This window comes from Dasypus novemcinctus, chromosome 23 (assembly GCF_030445035.2).
Source record: "Dasypus novemcinctus isolate mDasNov1 chromosome 23, mDasNov1.1.hap2, whole genome shotgun sequence".
Lineage (NCBI taxonomy): Eukaryota > Metazoa > Chordata > Mammalia > Cingulata > Dasypodidae > Dasypus > Dasypus novemcinctus.
This window is the reverse complement of record NC_080695.1, coordinates 17574301-17593000: the sequence shown is the minus strand read 5'-3', so window position 1 is coordinate 17593000 and position 18700 is coordinate 17574301. Positions and strand designations below refer to the sequence as shown.

The 18700-nt window shown below is 41.5% G+C and overlaps 1 protein-coding gene across 3 annotated transcripts in view; it reads right to left on the bottom strand.

Moving 5' to 3' along the window:
• Positions 1–18700, bottom strand: part of STYXL1 (serine/threonine/tyrosine interacting like 1) — a 67179-nt gene that overhangs the window by 19028 nt on the left and 29451 nt on the right. For all 3 annotated transcript variants that reach the window (XM_004448272.4, XM_004448271.4, XM_023591402.3), the window contains exons 5-6: positions 11744–11889; positions 9734–9879 (exon numbers count right to left, since the gene is read on the bottom strand). In XM_004448272.4, the coding sequence (XP_004448329.1) occupies positions 9734–9879; positions 11744–11889 (292 nt within the window). The remainder of the gene's footprint in view (positions 1–9733; positions 9880–11743; positions 11890–18700) is intronic.

The window sequence follows — 18700 nt, the reverse complement described above, 5'->3', positions numbered from 1 at the left end:
ACAATTCGCAAAGCTATAGTATGATATCACAACCAGGATACTGACTGCATAATGTTTTTGAGGTTCATCCATGTTGTAGCACATATCAGCACTTTTTAATGCTTAATACTATTCCATTATATATATATATACCACATTTTGTTTATTCAGTCATCAGTTGATGGACATTTGGGTTATTACCACTTTTTGGCTATTAAGAATAATGTTGCTTTGAATATTCATATACCATTTTTTGAATGAACGTATGTTATCAAGTCTCTTGAGTATATATTTGGGACTGGAATTGCTAAGTCATATGGTAACCCTATGTGTAGCATACCTGGTAATTTTTTATTGTCAAACTGAGAAGTTTGCCCTGTTACCTGCTTAGTATTTTTGTTTGTTTTGTATATTTTTGTATTTTTAAATATATTCTTGATCTTTGTTCTGAGATGCACTCAAGTTAGATAGAAATAGGTTGATCTTTTTGAGACTTTCATTTAAGCTTTATTAGAAGATAGCAGACTTTTAGCCTCTAGGGTTAATTTTTCCTCACTAATGAGGCAATACCCTTCTCTTTTTTTTTAAGATTTTTTATTTATTTCTCTCCCCTTCCCCGCCCCCACCCCAGTTGTCTGCTCTCTGTATCCATTCACTGTATGTTCTTCTGTGTCCACTTGTGTCAGTGGCACCCGGAATCTGTGTCTCGTTTTGTTGCATCATCTTGCTGCATCAGCTCGCCGTGTGTGCGGCGCCATTCCTGGGCAGGCTGCACTTTTTTCGCACGGGGCAGCTCTCCTTACGGGGTGCACTCCTTGCACATGGGGCTCCCCTACGCGGGGGACACCTCTGCGTGGCATGGCACTCCTTGCGCGCATCCACACTGTGCGTGGGCCAACTCATCACATGGATCAGGAGGCCCTGGGTTTGAACCTTGGACCTCCCATGTGGTAGGTGGACGCCCTGTTCATTGGGCCAAATCTGCTTCCCAAAATACCCTTCTTAGTATTCTATTTGATGTCCTTTCATTGTAAGGTTTTCCACCCTGACTTGAAACATAAACTAATCACATTCCTGTGTAAGCTTTGGGGATTGTAATGCCTATTCCTTTTTATTGCTTCTTTCTTTGACCTTGAGTAATTTCCGTACATGCATGCATTTATAAGTACTCAGCTAAAGACACAGGAAAGCTCTCCGCAGATGTCCAGAATTCTTTCTTTTTGTGAAGCCTTTCTTCTCCAACCAGATTTCTCCTGCAAAGTCTATCCAATTTGACCCATCTGAATTCTCAACTCTGCCTCCTTAACTGAATGACAGGATCTGTTTGGGTTCCCCTTCCTGTGCTGCGACCTGTGAACTCTCTCCAGGCAATAAGCTAGATCTATTATGAGGTTCTCCTTGATTTTTTTTGTTTTGTTTTTTTCCTTCTCTCAGGAATTACTGTCCTGTGCTGTCTGTTGGGCATTCTCTGAAACCCCTTGTTTTTGATGTTTTGTCTAGTGTTTTAGTTATTTAAAGTGGGATTGTAAATCTGATCCCTGTTACTTTAGAAATGGAAGTTCTTCTTACATAATTTTTAAGGTTATATTCTCTGGGTACAAAAGTGTGAGTTGACAGTTATTATCTTTCATTACTTTAAGACTGCATTAGGGAAAGTGGATGTGGCTCAAGGGATAGGGCCTCCACCTCCCATATGGGAGGACCCGGGTTTAATCCCTGGGACCTCCTGGTGAAAAAGAAGAAGAGAAAGCATGGCGAGCCAAGGGCCTATGTGGCAAGCTGAGTGCCCACACAGTGAGCCAAGTGTCCACGTGAGTGCCTACGCAGTGAGCCGGGAGCCTGCACAGTGAGCTAGTGCCTGCGCAAGTGAGTCATGCAGCAAGATGATGACACAATGAAAGAGAGATGAAGGGGAGAGTCAAAATGAAGCACAGCAGAGACCAGGAACTGAGGTGGTACAATTGACAGGGAATGTCTCTCCACATCAGAGGTCCCCAGGATTGAATCCCAGTGAATCCTAGAGGAGAACGACAAGAAGACAAAAAAAGAAATAGATATAGAAGATCACACAGTGAATGGACACAGACAGCAAAAACAGCAGAGCGTGGGAGGGGAGAAGAAGAAAAGAAAAGACTGTATTAGTTATTTATTGCTACATACCACAATATCCTAAAAATTTAATGAATTAAAACAACAAACATTTATAATCTCTCAGTTTCTATGGGTCAGAAATCTAGGTGGCTGAGAATCTCTGGCTCAGAATCTTTCATGAGGATATAGTCCAGCTGTTGGCCAGGTCTCATCCTGGTCTCATCTGAAGGCTTCACTGATGGAGGAGATGCTTCCAGACACATGGTTGTTGGCAGGATTCAGTTCCTTGTAATCTGTTAGACTGAGGTCCTCCATTCCTCACTAGCTTGCCCTCTCCCATTTGCTTGCCCTGTGGACCTCTCAGTGCTGTGTGGCTTCCTCAGAGAGGGTGAGCAAGGGAGTGAGAGAGAGTAAGCAAGACATAAGTCACACTGGGAAGTGGACTTGGCCTAGTGATTAGGGCGTCCGTCTACCACATGGGAGGTCCGTGGTTCAAACCCCGGGCCTCCTTGACCCATGCGGAGCTGGCCCATGCGCAGTGCCGTGCCACACGGGTGTCCCTGCGAAGGGGAGCCCCACACGCAAGGAGTGTGCCCCGTAAGGAGAGCCACCCAGTGCAAAAGAAAGTGCAGCCCGCCTAAGAATGGCGCTGCCCACACGGAGAGCTGACACAACAAGATAACGCAACAAAAAAAGAAACACAGATTCCCGTGCCGCTGACAACAACAGAAGCAGACAAAGAAGACACAGCAAATAGACACAGAACAGACAACTGGGGGGGAGGGGAGAAGGGGAGAGAAATAAATAATTTTTTTAAAAAATACAAAAAAAAAAAGACAGAAGTCAAGTCTTTTGTAAACTAATTTCAGAAGTGACAGCCCATCACTTTCTTTTTATTCTATTATTCAGAAGGACATCAATAAACCCAGCCCACAGTAAACGGGAGGGGACTACACAGCATGAATACCAAGAGGTGGGGATCAACGAAAAGGCTACCAGCCACAAAGATGCATTCCATTTTCTTCTAGTTTCAATGATTTCTGTTGAGTAGTCAGCTGTCAGTCAAATTGTTGCCCTCTGAAAAGTAGTCTTTCTTCTTTGCTGATTTTAAGATGTTCTCTCTTCCTGTGTGTCCAGATGTGATTTCCTTTAGATTTATTCTGCTTGGGGTTCATAACACTTCTTCATTCTATGGCTTGCTCTACTTTATCATTTCCTTTTCACATATTATAGCTGCTCCATTCTTTCTCTCCTATCCTTCTAGGACTCTAATTATGTGTATGATAGACATCTCCCTGTAGCTCCTAAATTTCTTGCATTCTTTATTACATAATCATTTGCCCCCCTCTGCTTCATTTTGAATAGTTTCTTCTGATCTAACTTCCAGTTCACTAATTCTTTATTTAACTGTATCATCTACATTAAATCCATTAATTGTTTTCTTAATTTTGGTTATTGTATTATTCAGCTCTACAATTTGCACTTGATTCTACTTCTTTGTAGTTTCCAGTTCTATCCTAAGGTTCTCAATCATCACTTTTATGCCTTTGAACCTAGCCATCATAGTTAAGTTAAAGCCTGTGTCTGATAACTCCATTATCTAGATTCCCCTGTGAATCTGTTTCTATTCCCTGTTGTTTCTCTTGTTTATTTGGTCATTTTGGCTTATCTTTTTGTATTACTGATTATTTTTTATTATTGAGTTCCAGATATTGTAAACATAAAATTGTAGGAATAATTTGAGGCCTAGGATGTTATTTTTCCTCAGAAATAATTTATGATTGTGTCTAGCAGACAGGGTCATTAGCAATCTAGGATCACCACAAATGAGGCTGACATTACTTGTGTCTGGGCTTCACTCCCCATGAAGGTTGGTGATATTCTGATTTACTCTTACTTCTCAGATGTAGCCCTTTAGTGTTCTAATCCAAAATATAGGCAATTTGCCAGGATCCTAGGCCTCTAGTTTTTGTACCTATAGTTTTGTATGGCTATCAAAAAGTGTGCTGTAAGAAGAAATGAAGTTGTATAGTCTAAAATATAAACCACAATGTAAACCCAAATGTTACCTTGTTTGAAAGCTATTGTCTCAATATCTGTACATCAGTTTCAGTAAATATAGTATGAACATGTAAAAAGATTATTGCTGTGGAAGGGAAAAGGGTTTTATGGTGGATATGTGGGAGTACTGTACATTGTATATATGAATTACTGTGATCTAAAACTTCTGTGAAGGTAAGCTTAATAATTAGGGGAAAAAAGAAAAGAAAAGAAAAAGAAAGGATGTAGACACTGAGGAAAGACGGAAGAAGTTGCCTTGGCAATTTGCACACAGGGCAACACTTATTGCAGTGATGGAAGGCAAAACATCAAAAATAAAGCTTTTGCATTTAAAAATTTTTTGATACCCCAATTTATTTTTACCTTAATTTTTCTAAATTAGTAAGTATTCTATATCTAACCTTTAAACTCATCACTATATTCCATTTTACTATTAATGGAACCTGGCAATACATTGGGCTTCATATTTGAAGAAGTTTTGGATCACAGAAAGGTTCAACAATGGCAGGGGAGGAATACTGGTGTGGGATGTTACTGACAGGGCACACATGGTTGGCAAGGAGTTCTCCAGGGCATATATCCAGGGTACATAAAAATGTTTGGATATTTTCATAATGGTTACAATTAAAAACAACAACTAAGGGAGTGCTGAGTTCCTAGCAAGGGGAGCTCTATCACAGTCCCTAAAGGATCAGCAACAACCCCCAAGTGCAATGGTAAAGACCAAAAAAGAAGGAAGGTCCAACAATGAGCCCTTGATAATAATGACTATGCTTGTAAGCCTGTGCACCTGAAATAAGAACAAGGCCTAGAGCTGCAGGGTGCCTAAGAGTTACCTCCTGAAAGCCTCCGTGTTGCTCACATGTGGCCAGTCTCGAAGCTAAACTCAGCATGTAAATGCATTGCCTTCCCCCCAGCATGGGACATGACTCCCGGGGATGAGCCTCCCTGGCGCTGAGGGATTACTACCAAGTACCAGCTGATGATGTGGCTGGAGAATGACCTTGAATAAAAGGGTCAACTCAGACCAGCAGAATATCTCAGTCTACATATAATACCAGGAGTTAAAAATGCTTTTTTGACCTGAATAAAAGGGGGAAATGGAAAGGACAAATGAGTTTATATGGCTATGAGTCTCCAAAAAGAGTCGGGAGGTTATTGGAGGGGTTGCCTTTATGCATACCTCAGCAGAGTCCCAGAGACAGCTAAAGTAGATACAACCCCAGGTATTGGTTCTTCTGAGGGCTACAGAGACCCACAGGTTCTATGGTCATGGCAGATGGAGGTCAGTGCCATGTCAGTTGGCCCTACTTTGGAATTTGTGTTTCTGTGTGATGGAGCTGGACTCAGATGTGATCTTTGTCCACAAGCCTCTCCTGTTTCTTTTAATGGATCTATAGTTGGTGCTGGGGTTTAGTGTATACCCAGGGGACCTGAAGCTCTGGACTGACCATGTGATAGCCAGGCCTGAGCCTCAACAGACTTGCAACTCCTACACTCTGGTTTATTGGACTTACCCCACTCAACTAACATGGAGTTGAAGAAGGTGAACCATCACACTAGGGAGCCAAGAGTGCCTACAACTGAAAGCAGGAGAATTGCATCCAGCATCTCTATGGAATCTAAGCCCCCTCTTGACATAGATGTGGAGTAGACACAACTATTCTAAGGAACACAGGATGGAGGAATAGAGTATGGATTAGAGTGGACTTACTGACATTCTATACATGAACTACTGTGATTAGTAATCAAAGACAATGTGGCATTGGTGTGGAGAAAGTGGCCATGGTGTCTGCTATGGGTAGGGAGTGGGAGGAAGAGAGGTGATGTGGGGGCATTTTCGAGGGTTGGAATTGTCCTGGGTAGTGCTGCAGGGACAGTTACCAGACATTGTATGTTCTCCCATGGCCCACAGGGTGGACTGTGGGAGAGTGTGGCCTATGGTGTGGACCATTGACCATGAGGTGCAGCAGTGCTCAGAGATGTATTCACCAAATGCAATGATATCTCACGGTGATGGAGGAGGTGTTTGTTAAATAAAAAATAAAGAAATGAAAGTTATAAAGCATATGACAACATGGATGAACCTGGAAGACATTATGTTGAGTGAAGAAAGCCAGCCATTAAAGGACAAATACGATATGATTGTGCTACTATGAATTAAATATATTGTGTAACATATATGATTCCATTTATATAAAATGTAAATGTAAATCAACTTATTAAGATGAAATTAGATTAGTGCTTATGTAGGGGTGGGGAAGGCATGCTAAGGGGTGTAGAGTTTTTCTTTTTGGAGTAATGAAATGGTTCTAAAATTTTTTTGTGGTTATGAATGCACAACATTGTGATTTTACTCAAGCCGTTGATAATACACTTTGGATAGATCATATGGTATGTGAATATATCTCAGTAAAACTGCTGAATAAATAACTGTGCAAGAATAGCCAGAAATAGCAGTTATATACACCAGGGGAAACACAGAGAGATTGAGAAGTGAAGAATTTTGTTAGTCTGTTTTTTGTTTATTTTTATTATTTAAATAATGAAAATGCTTAAATAATGATTGAAATGATGAGTGTACAACTTTGAATGAATTGTATGCTTTATTAATATGTACCAATAAAATTGATTTGTTTAAAAAAAATTGTGCTCAATTGATCAGCCTTTAGTTGCCACTTCCATATCAGTAGACACCTTGAGTGGAAAAATAGCCCCGAGTTCTGATGTCGCCACTCTAAGTCTCCTGCTTCTTCCAGATACTGGCCTACTAAGTATTTACTGTTTTGTCTGCTCTCTGAGTCATAAAGAAGAAGAAATTTTATATTTGATCCTGCTTTTCTAATTGTTCTTGTTAGAAGTTTGGCCTGAATCACTTGGTCCTCATTCATCACAAACTAGTTTTCTAGGTGAAATTTTTTCAAAACTTTAAAAAATTTTGGTATAATATGCACAACATAAAAATCATTTTAGCCACTTTAAGTGAACAATTCTGTGACATTAAGATTATTAACAATATTGTGTAACTGACCACTCTCTACTTCCAGAACATTTTCATCATCCCATATAGAAACTCATACCCATTAGGCAATAACTCCCCATTCCATCCCCCCATATCCAGGGTAACCACCATTCTGCTTTCTGTTAGATGACCTATAATATCAAATTGTGTAATTCCACACACATGAAAAATTCCATTCACATTTTGATTGGGAAATTTTTTCATTCTGAAGAACTGACATGTCACAATATTAGGCTTCCTATCCAAAAAAGCTTTTCCCATTATTCATAGTTTCTTACATCTCCATCATTGAAATTTTGAAGTTTTCATTACATGGGCCCTGTATCCTTCTTGTTTGGTTTGTTCCTAGGAGTCTTTTTTTTTCTAAAAGCTGTTTTATTGAGATAGAGTCACATACCATACCATCTGTCCAAAGTGTACAATCAGTGGCTTTAGTATAATCAGCCTTGTGCATTCATCACCACAAAAAATTTTAGAACAATTACATTACTCCAAAAAGAAAAATGATAGCGTTTTAATCCCTCCAGAGTACAGGCCCTTTGCATTTATTTGTCATGTCTCTAGTTTCTTTTAACTTGGAGCAGTTCCTCAGCCTTTTCTGTATTTCATGACCTTGACATTGTTTAAAAGTACAGGCCAATTGTGTTTGATGTTTCTTCATGGTTAGATTTGGATTATGTATTTGTGGCCAGCATCTGATGGAGATGATGGTAGGCCTTCTCAGCAGCATACAGTCAGTCTGCTCTTTGGTCATGTTAATTTTGATTGCCTGGCCACGGCGTTGCCCTGCTTCTGTACTGTGTAGTGATGCAAATCCCTGCTCCTTATCAGGAGCACCATGGTCAGGCAGGAATCATGGAATCTATTATAATGATTCCAAAAGGGTAATTTTCTAAATCTACCCCTCCCTCCACATTGAAAAGCATTCATGCTGTTGTAAGGAAGAGGCCCCCTCTGCTATTTATTACACAGTAAGAGCTCAAAGATTCCTTTTTTCCCAATGCTGCCTGACTTGTCAGGCACAAGATAAGTTCATCTTTTTTTTTTTTAAGATTTATTTATTTATTTCTCTCCCCCGAACCCGCCCCAGTTGTCTGTTCTCTGTGTCTATTCACTGTGTGTCTTCTTTGTCCGCTTCTGTTGTTGTCAGCGGCACGGGAATCTGTGTTTCTTTCTGTTGCATCATCTTGCTGTGTCACCTCTCCGTGTGTTGCGGTGCCATTCCTGGGCAGGCTGAACTTTATTTCGTGCTGGGCAGCTCTCCTTACGGGGCACACTCCTTGCGCGTGGGGCTCCCCTACACAGGGACACCCCTGCGTGGCATGGCACTCCTTGCACGCATGCACATGGGCCAGCTCCACATGGGTCAAGGAGGCCCGGGGTTTGAACCACAGACCTCCCATGTGGTAGATGGACACCCTAACCACTGGGCCAAGTCCACTTCCCAAGATAAGTTCATCTTATAACTTCCCTGTTCTAACCACCTGCCCTGGGAATCAACCATTTCTCCACAGAGCCCAGGTTCCTTATAGCTCTGGGTCTACCGTGTGCTAGCTGCTACTTGGGAGTCAGCTTCTACACTTTCAGTGGACAGATCAGCATTCATCTAATATGGGCAAAGGATAATTAACCTTTAGCTGTTAGCTTGACTAGGTTTTCAAATTTATTTAAAGCTGCTTCCTTTCCATTTTTAGTAGTGGTGTTGACTAAGAACACCCTGATACTAGAAATTAAAGATTAAGAGTGCCATAGTCAGCAAAACTGACATCTTTAAGACATGAACTAGACAACTGGTGAACTTGGTTTCTGTAATACTATAGGCTGGAAGATTTGAGATCTGCCTGATTTTATTCTAGGTATTAGAAAAAGGGCTAATACAATGTGGTCTTTTTTTCCCTTAAATATAAAAGGTGTCAGTCTTATACTTTTCACAGAAAAGTAGTACATACAAATACCCATTGGACCAACAGCTGATTGTTGCTTTATATAAATAAACCTAAATTTTCCATTTTTTATATGGTATTTTTTGTTCCTAGATCTCTTACCAAATTCAAATTCTTGAATTATTTCCGTAGATTCTCCCTGAGCTCAGTCTTTCCCGGCTTTGCCCAGAAGCTAGAAGGGGAGGGGTCTACAGTGCTGAGCCTTGGTGATGACTGAACACAGTTGGGAAGACAGAGGTAGATGGGCAAGGCTGTGCAGGGCTTCCCAGTCACTGAACAATCATGGATGTGAGTGTGTGCCTGTGTGTGTGTGTGTGTCTGCCTCTCGCAGGGCAAAGTGGAGGTATGGGGGGAGTTTCTCAGAGGGCCTGAGACTGGCGAAGCAGGGTGGAACAGGATATTTTGTACCATGATGTTAAATACCAGGAAAGCATTACTACCAGCTTGATTTATAGGGCAAGTATAAGGTCTCAGTCGGGCAGAGGAGGCCAAGGCCAGGCCAGTGCTGACCCTCACTGATCAAAGTGCCCTTTCAACTTGAAGCTCCCATAAGGACACACATGCATGACTGGGAATCTTGTATAAATAAATGATACTTAATCCAAAAAAGCAAACCAATGGTATCTCCTTTACTTACAATGGTCCTGCCTCCATGGACACATTGACATGTGCTTTGATTTTCAAATCTTTCTGAATCTTAGGGTTGCAGGCTTGACTGAAATTGCCCAAGTAGATTTTGCCCGGTGTTATCTCAACAGGGTATGGCTGAAAGGCATCCAGTTCCTGAGGTGGGGAAGGAGAAAGGCTGCTATGAGAATATTCCCCAGGAAAGAGCTTTTCTTTGTCTCCTGAAATGTGACTCAGCAAACAAGCTTGGAAGGACTGTCCCAGGACAGTGAAGGCGATGGAGATTTAAGCTGTCAGACACTGGCAAATAACACTTGGCAGGAGGAGAGGGAGGGCTGGTAGTGACGCAACTGAACCCTGGTAAGGCGCCCAGAGACTGCAGGTGAGCACCCCGTGGTCCAGAACAGCTAAACCCAGGGAATGTCCAGCTGGGGGTAGGGCAGGGTGCGGAGGGTCAGCCCTTCCATCACACTTGGAGGCCACCGGAATGTAAACTAAGGTGTTTACAAAACAAAACAAAACTACTGGGGAGCGGATGTGGCTCAAGCAGTTGAGCACCTGCTTCCCACATTGGAGGCCCCAGGTTCAGTTCCTGGTGCCTACTTAAAAAAAAAAAAAAAAAAACAGCAAGGAAACAAATGAAAAAACCAACTCAGGGGAGCTGATGTGATTGATTCAGTGGTCAAGCACGGGCTTCCCACATATGAGATCCTAGTTTCAATCCCCAGTCCCCAGTACCTCAAAAAACAAAAAGAAAAAAACACTACTTACACAGTCCTTGTTTGCTACTAAAAAATGAATTCTGAGGAAGGGTTTGAACAGATGAACACAGAGAGGGACAGGGAGAGCAGGACACCTATTTAAATGGAAGCTTACTGAATCTGAGGTTGGAATTTTAAACTGGCCTGGCGTATACTGGACTGATGGTTTTCACCTGCTGTTTTTCAAATTATAGAAAATTTCAAAAACATACAAAAGTAGAGAGAATAGTATAGCAAACCCCTGCACCCATCACCCAGCTTCAAACATGATCAGCTCATGGCCAAATTTGTTTCATCTTTCCCTCACTGACTCCCTGGCCCACCCCAAACTATTTTGAAGAATACTCCAAGCATCATACCATTTCACCCATAAATATTTCATTATGTATCTCTAAAAGACAGGGACTCATTTTATAAAAAAAAAACCATAACCATAATAATGTCATCACAACCTAAAAAAAGAACAAGAATTCCTTCAGATCATCAAATATCCAGTTAATGTTTACATTTTCCCAATCTTCTTATAAAGATTTGCTTATTTTGCTATTTGTTTGTTTAACATGGGGTCCCAATATGACTGGATTGAATTTTTCAGAACCAAAAGTAACCAGAAAAGTATGGAATCTTTACCAAGGTCAAAAGAGGGAGGGAGCACAGCTGAAGGCAGTTGTTAGGAAAAACTGCAACCAAGTCAGGGCCTGACCCCCTTGTGTTGAAACACCCGGATAAACCAGATGCACACACAGGGCCCTCTGGGGCCAGCCCCTGCCTCCTGCACCCTGTGCTGAGGTCTTTCCTCACACTTTGTCCTCGTCTGGTTCTCATTCAGCTCCAAGAAGCTAAGTCCCTTCCCCTCCTAGGCAAAGAACTCTTCGTGGGCAGGGACTCTTATCTCACCTTCCTGTGTAACCCGTGGGTAAAGCCAGGGTTTGTGGGATGAGAAATCTAAGAGTGGAGAGGTAGCCTCGGGTCATGATGTCCTTGACTTTCAGGACGGCCCGCCATCCAGAAGGCCCCCGATGGCCCCTGATGGATCCCCACCTCTTAAACCACACCAGCTTTTGCCTGAAGGTGGGACAGCGATGAAGTCATCATGTTGAGCAGAGCCTCCTGGCTGTCCCAAGTTCACTTCCCCAGCCCAGGCCCCTCAGCCTCCTCCGTCTTTCCCTTATCCTCTGTGTCCTTCCCCTATTCCTTCTCCCCACCTCTCGGCCCCCAGGCCCAGGCCACCCACCAAGCCCCCCAGTGCTCCGCCTCACCTGGGGCATCCAGATGATCTTCTGGGTCCTGAAGAAGTGGTACAGGGCCGAGAAGCACTCGTAGCCCCCTCGCAGGATATAGACGGGGTGGCGTGTGAAGCGGGACAGGACTCTGGCATACTCAATGGCAGTTCCAAGTACCGGCACTAAGAGTGGAGATCAAAGAGATGAAAGTCCCCTTGTGCCTGCCATTTTGTCTAAAGCAGGGAGTGGATGACCACCTTATTCTCAAAAATGATTATTTAGGAAGCCAAAGCAAATATCAATAGGGATGAGTGTTAAATGAATATATAACAGTTTTATTGAGATCTACTTCATGTGTCATTCAACTCACCCATTTAAAGTGTCAAATTCAGTGATTTTCAGGATATTCACAAGGTTGGGCAACCATCACCACAGTCAATTTTAGAACATTTTCATCACCCCAAAAAGAAACCCTGTACACATTAGCAGTCACTCGTCATTTTCCCTCAACCCACCACCACCTCCACCCCACAGTCCTAGACAACCACTCGTCTACCATCTGTCTCTATGGATTTGTCTATTCTGGATGCTTCGTATAAATGGCATGATAGACTATGAGGCCTTTTGTGACTGGCTTCCTCAGCTTAGCCTAACATTTTTGAGGTTCATGTCATAGCATGTATCAGTACTTCATTCCTTTTTATGGCTGAATAACATTCCATCATATGCACAGACCACATTTTGCTTGTCCATTCATCAATGGCTGAACATCTGAGTTGTTTCAACTTTGGGGCTATAATGAAAAATACTATGAACATGCATGAGTAAGTTTTTGTGTGGTCAAATGTTTTCATTTCTCTTGGGTATATACCTAGGGTCGAACTGCTGAGTCTTAAGTAACCTTTTGAAAACCTTTAAGAGGTCTTCCAAAGTGGCTGCACCATTTTACATTCCTGCCAGCCATGCATAAGCATTCCAATTTCTCCACATCCTCGCCAACACTTGTTATTATGTCTTTTTTTTATGGCCATCCCGATTTCATTGTGGTTTTGACGGCAATTTAATCTTTTTTTTTCAATAATGTGCACACATTTTTTTTTTCAATTTCTCTCCTTCCCCCACCCCATTGTCTGCTCTCTGTGTCCATTCGCTGTGTGTTCTTCTGTGTCTGCTTGTATTCTTGTCAGTGAAACCAGGAATCTGTCTCTTTTTGTTGCATCGTCCTACTGCATCAACTCTCCATGTGTGCGGTGCCACTCCTGGGCAGCCTGCGCATTTTTTGCACTGGGCGGCTCTCCTTGAGGGGCGCACTCCTTGCACGTGGGGCTCCCCTATGCAGGGGATACCCCTGTGTGGCACAGTACTCCTTGCACGCATCAGCACTGCACGTGGGCTAGCTCACCACATGGGTCAGGAGGCCCTGGATTTGAACCCTGAACCTCCCATGTGGTAGGCAGACGCTCTATCAGTTGAGCCAAATCCGCTTCCCTAATCTTTTTTTTTTTAACCCTATATCTTTTACATGTCAATTTAATCTTAAATGCCTTAATTGACCTGTAGAATCACTATCTGACTCAAGCAAATTTGATATATATGACAGGAAGTTTGCATAATTAAAGCTAAGCCAAGATATTCCAAGGCCAGAATCTGACTCAGAAAGAGAAATTTGTATAGTAGATGCCCATAAGCCACCTAAAGGGATAAAGAAAAGGGCCTGGATTCTGACTTTTATATTGAACCTTTGTTCAGGGAGAGAAGGCAAATTCTAGCTAGGCCTGTTGAGGACATCAGTGGCCTAGAACATGTCTGGAAAGGCTGCTTTTGGAGGAAGAGCCCAGAGTCTGTGGTCAGGCTGGGACAGAACCTGAAGCTAGCAGGACAAGAGCCAAAGCACCCCTCCCAGGACATGGCTCAGGAGCCAGGGAGTACAGCCACTGGGTCTTACAGTGCCCTTTTCCCTCTTGAGCAAGAGGCAAGAGGCTGCGTAACAACGGGCAGGTCAGAGAGCCCAGGGGAACTGGGAGCCAGGCCCAGTCTATACTTCCGACTGCCAGTAGGCCCCACAGCTGCTCCCCACCAATGTCGCAAGACCCAGTAGAGGCTTTGTCACACCCAGGGGTGATGCAGTCAGTACTGGAAGCCGGGCCGTGTCCCTAGGGGACATTAGAGACTCTAACAAAAAGAGATGAAAACCTCACCAGTGACAACCAGATTCCAGCGAGGCCAGACTCCCACTTTCCTAGGAAGAGAGGTATCTCAATAACAATGGCCATCTATTGCCAGAAAGTAGAGGTTTTCCAATGGCAGGCTGTAATGGGGCTAATATTTTTGAAAAATAAAACTCATTTTTTAACAAATCAATTTTATTGATACATAATAATAAACATACATAAATTATAACTTATATTTTATATTATAAATATATACATAATAAAGCATAAACCCATTCAAAGTGTGCAATCAATGGCATTCAGTATAATCACATAGTTGTGCATCACTCCACCATTTTTAGAGCATTTCCATTATTCCAGTAATAAAAATAACACAAAAACCAACCAAATAAATAAAACTGATCACCTCTCAATCTCTGTATGCTTCCTCCACCATACAAATAGCTGCTATTCTCTTTCCTTCTATTTTTGCATTTATCTTTTGTAAAGTCTTATATATGCAATATTTACCTACCATATTCATATTTTCCATGAGGTTTCAGTATGCTACACAATCCCATTTTTTTTTAGCTTTCCCTCTAGTAACATTTATGTCCTTACACATTCCCTTTCAACCACTGTCATACCTATATAAAAACTCCGCTTGTCACAAAAAGAATGATGTGCTCTCACCATTTCCATTCATGTCCAAAGATTTAACTACCTTTTAACCAATTCTGCACAGATTAACCCTCAGCTTTCTGTTCTCTACCTTCGTTCTATTTTCTGGTGACCTATATTCTAGTTATTAATTCCATGATTTTACACAATATATTTAGTTCATAGTAGCGCAATCATATAGTACTTTTCCTTTTGTTTCTGGCTTGCTTCACTCAACATAAATGTCATCCATGTTGTCATAGCTTCACAACTTCATTTCTTCTTACAGCTGTATAATATTCCATGTGTATACACCACAATTTGCTTATCCATTCATGTGTTGATGTGTACCTGGGTTGTTTCCAACTTTGGGCTATGTGAATAAGGCTGCTATGAACATGAGTGTGCAGATGTCTATTCATGTCACTGCTCTCAGTTCTTCTGGGTATATACTTAGCAATGGTTTTGACAAGTCACATGGCAAGTCTATATTCAACTTCTTTAGAAACTGTGAAATAGTCCTCCACCAGCAGTATATAAGTGTTCCTATCTCTCCACATCCTCTCCAACATTTACAGTCAGTTTTCCAATTTTTTAATAGTGGCCAATCTAATAGGTGTGAAATGATATCTCTTTGTACTTTTGATTTGCATTTCCCTAATACCTAAAGATGTTGAACATTTTTTTCATGTGTTTCTTTGCCATTTGTGTTTCTTTGGACAATAGTCTTTTCAAGTCTTTTGCCCATTTTTTAATTAGATAGTTTGTCTTTTCATTGTTGAGTTGTATGATTTATTTATATATCATGGATATTAAACCCTTATCAGATATGTGATTGCCAAATATTTTCTCCCATTGAATCTGGTGCCTTTTCACCCTTTTGACAAAGTCCTTTGAGGTGCGAAAGTGTTGAATTTTGAGGAGGTCCCATTTATCTATTTTTTCTTCTGTTACTCAGGCTTTGGGTTTAAGGTTTAAGAAACTACCACCTACCATAAGATCTTGAAGATGGGGAAGCAGATTTGGCTCAACTGATAGAGCATCCACCTACCACATGGGAGGTCCAGGGTTCAAACCCAGGGTTCTCCTGACCCGTGTGGTGAGCTGGCCCACGTGCAATGCTGACATGTGCAAGGAGTGCCCTGCCACACAGGGGTGTCCCCCACGTAGGGGAGCCCCACACACAAGGAGTGCGCCCCACAAGAAGAACTACCACATGCAAGCAAAGCGCAGCCTGCCCAGGAGTGGTGCTGCATACACGAAAAGCTGACGCAGCAAGATGATGCAACAAAAAGAGACACAGATTCCCAGGGGCGCTGACAAGAATGCAAGTGGACACAGAAGAACACACAGTGAATGGATATAGAGAGCAGACAACGGCGGGGGGGAGGCGGAGGGGAAGGGAAGGAGAAATAAATTTTAAAAATAAAATAAAAATAAAAATAAGTAAAAACAAAAAGATGTTGAAGATGTTTTCCTACATTTTCTTCTAGGAATTTCATGGTTGTTGCTTTTATATTTAGGTCCTTGATCCATTTTGAGTTAATTTTTGTATAAGGTGTGAGCTAGGCATCGTCTTTCTTTCTTTTGGATATCAACATCCAGTTCTCCCAGCACCATTGTTGAAAAAACTCTTCTGGCCCAGCTGGGTGGGCTTAACAGTCTTGTCAAAAATCACGTGACTGTAAATATGAGGGTCTATTTCTGAGTTCTCAATTTAATTCATTAGTCAATCTGTCATTATGCCTGTACCATGCTGTTTTTACCACTTTAGCTAAGTAATATGGTTTATAGTCAGGAAGTGAGAGCCCTCAAACTTCATTCTTCTTTGTTAAGACAATTTTGGCTATTCAGGGTCCTTTACCCTTCCAAATAAATTTGACTATGGGCTTTTCAATTTCTGCGAAAAAGGCTGTTGGGATTTTTATTGGGATTGCATTGAATCTGTAAATCATTTTGGGTAGAATTGACAACTTATTTAGTCTTCCAATCTTTGAACACGGAATGTCCTTCCATTTATTTAAGTCTTCTTCAGTTTCTTTTAGCAGAATTTTGTAATTTTCTGAATACAGGTCCTTCATGTCCTTGATTAAGTTTATTCCTAAATATTTGATTGTTTTAGCTGCTATTATAAATGGAATTTTTTTCCGATTTCCTTCTCAGATTGCACATCAGTAGTGTATAGAAACACTATGGAGTTTTACATATTAATCTTGTATACCACCACTTTGCTGAACTCATCTATTACTTCTAGTAGCTTTGCTCTGGATTTTTCATGGTTTTCTAGATATAAGATCATATCATGAGCAAATAGTGCAAGTTTTACTTCTTCCTTTCCTATTTAGATGTCTTTTATTTCTTTATCTAGCCTAACTGCTCTAGCTAGAACTTCTAACACAATATTGAATAACAATGGTGACAATTGGCATCCTTGTCTTATTCCTCATCTCAGCGGGAAAGCTTTCAGGCTTTCACCATTGAGTACAGTGCTAGCTGTAGGGTTTTATCATATGGGGAACGCTTCCTTCTATTCCTATCTTTTGGAGTGTTTTTATCAAGAAAGTGTGCTGTATTTTGTCAATAGCCTTTTCTCCATCAATCGAGAGGATCATGTGATTTCTCTTCTTCAATTTATCAATGCAGTTTACGACACTGATTGATTTTCTTGTGTTGAACCACCTTTGCATACCTGGGATAAAACCCACTTCATCGTGTTGTTAATTCTTTTAATGTGCTTTTGGATTTGGTTTGTAAGTATTTTGTTGAGGATTTTTGCATCTGTATTCATAAGAGATAATGGCCTGTAATTTTCTTTTTTCACAGTATTTTTATCTGGTTTTAGTGTTAAGGTAATGGTGCTTCATAGAATGTGTCTGGTAGTATCCTTTCCTGTTCAATTTTTTGGAAGCGCTTGGGCAAGATTGATATTAGATTGTTTTTGAATGACTGGTAGAATTCACCTGTGAAGCCATCTGATCCTAGGCTTTTCATCTTTGGGAGGTTTTTGATGACTGTTTCAATCTCTTCACTCGTGATTCGTTTGTTGAGGTCTTCTATATCTTCTAGGGTCAGTGTAGGTGGTTCGTGTGTTTCTAGGAATTTGTCCATCTCATCTGCATTGTCTAATTTTTTGGCATACAGTTGTTCACACTATTCTCTTATTTTTACCGATTCAGTGATAATGAAACCCCTCTCATTTCTGATTTTATGTATTTGTGTCTTCTTCCTTTCTTTTTCTAGCTAAGGGCTTGTCGATTTTGTTGCTCTTCTCAAAGATTCTGTTGATTCTATTGTTTTTTTTTTTGTTCTCAATTTCATTTATTTCTGCTCTGATCTCTATTATTCCTTTCCTTTGGCTTGATTTGGGATTAGTTACCTGTTCTTTTTCTAATTCCTCCAGATGTGCAGTTAGATCTTCAAATTTAGCTCTTTCTTCCTTTTTTTTTTTAGGTACCAGGGACTGGGGATTGAACCTGGGACCTCATATGTGGGAAGCTGGCACTCAACCACTGAGCCACATCAACTTCCCTGAGTTGGTTTTTTCATTTGTTTTGCTTTTTGTTTTTTCAGGAGGCACTGGGAACTGAACCCAGGTCCTCCCATGTGGGAGGTGGGCACTGAACTGCTTGAGCCATATCTGTTCCTCTTTTTTCTTTTTAATATAAGCACTGAGGGCTATAAATTTTCCTGTCAGCACTACCTTTGCAGTGTCCTATAGGGTTTGTTTTGTTTTGTTTTGTATTTGTATTTATTTCTCCCCCCTCCTTCCATTGTCTGCTCTCTGTGTCCATTCGCTGTGTGTTCTTCTGTGTGTGCTTGTATTCTCATTTGGTGGCTCCAGGAATTGATCCTGGGGCCTTCCAGAGTGGGAGAGAGGTGATTGTTCTCTTGTACCACCTCAGCTCCCTGGTCTGCTGTGTCTCTTATTATCTCTCCTCTGTGTCTCTTTTTGTTGCATTATCTTGCTGTGCCAGCTCTCCGTGGGCCAGCTCTCCTGCATGGTGCAGCACTCCTGCATGGGCCAGCACTCTGTATGGGCCAGCTCATCACACAGGCCAGCTTGCATTCACCAGGAAGCCCTGGGTATCAAACCCTAGAACTCCTATATGGTAGACAGGAGCCCAAATGCTTGAGCCACATCCACTTCCCAGTCCTATAGGTTTCAGTATGTTGTATTCTCATT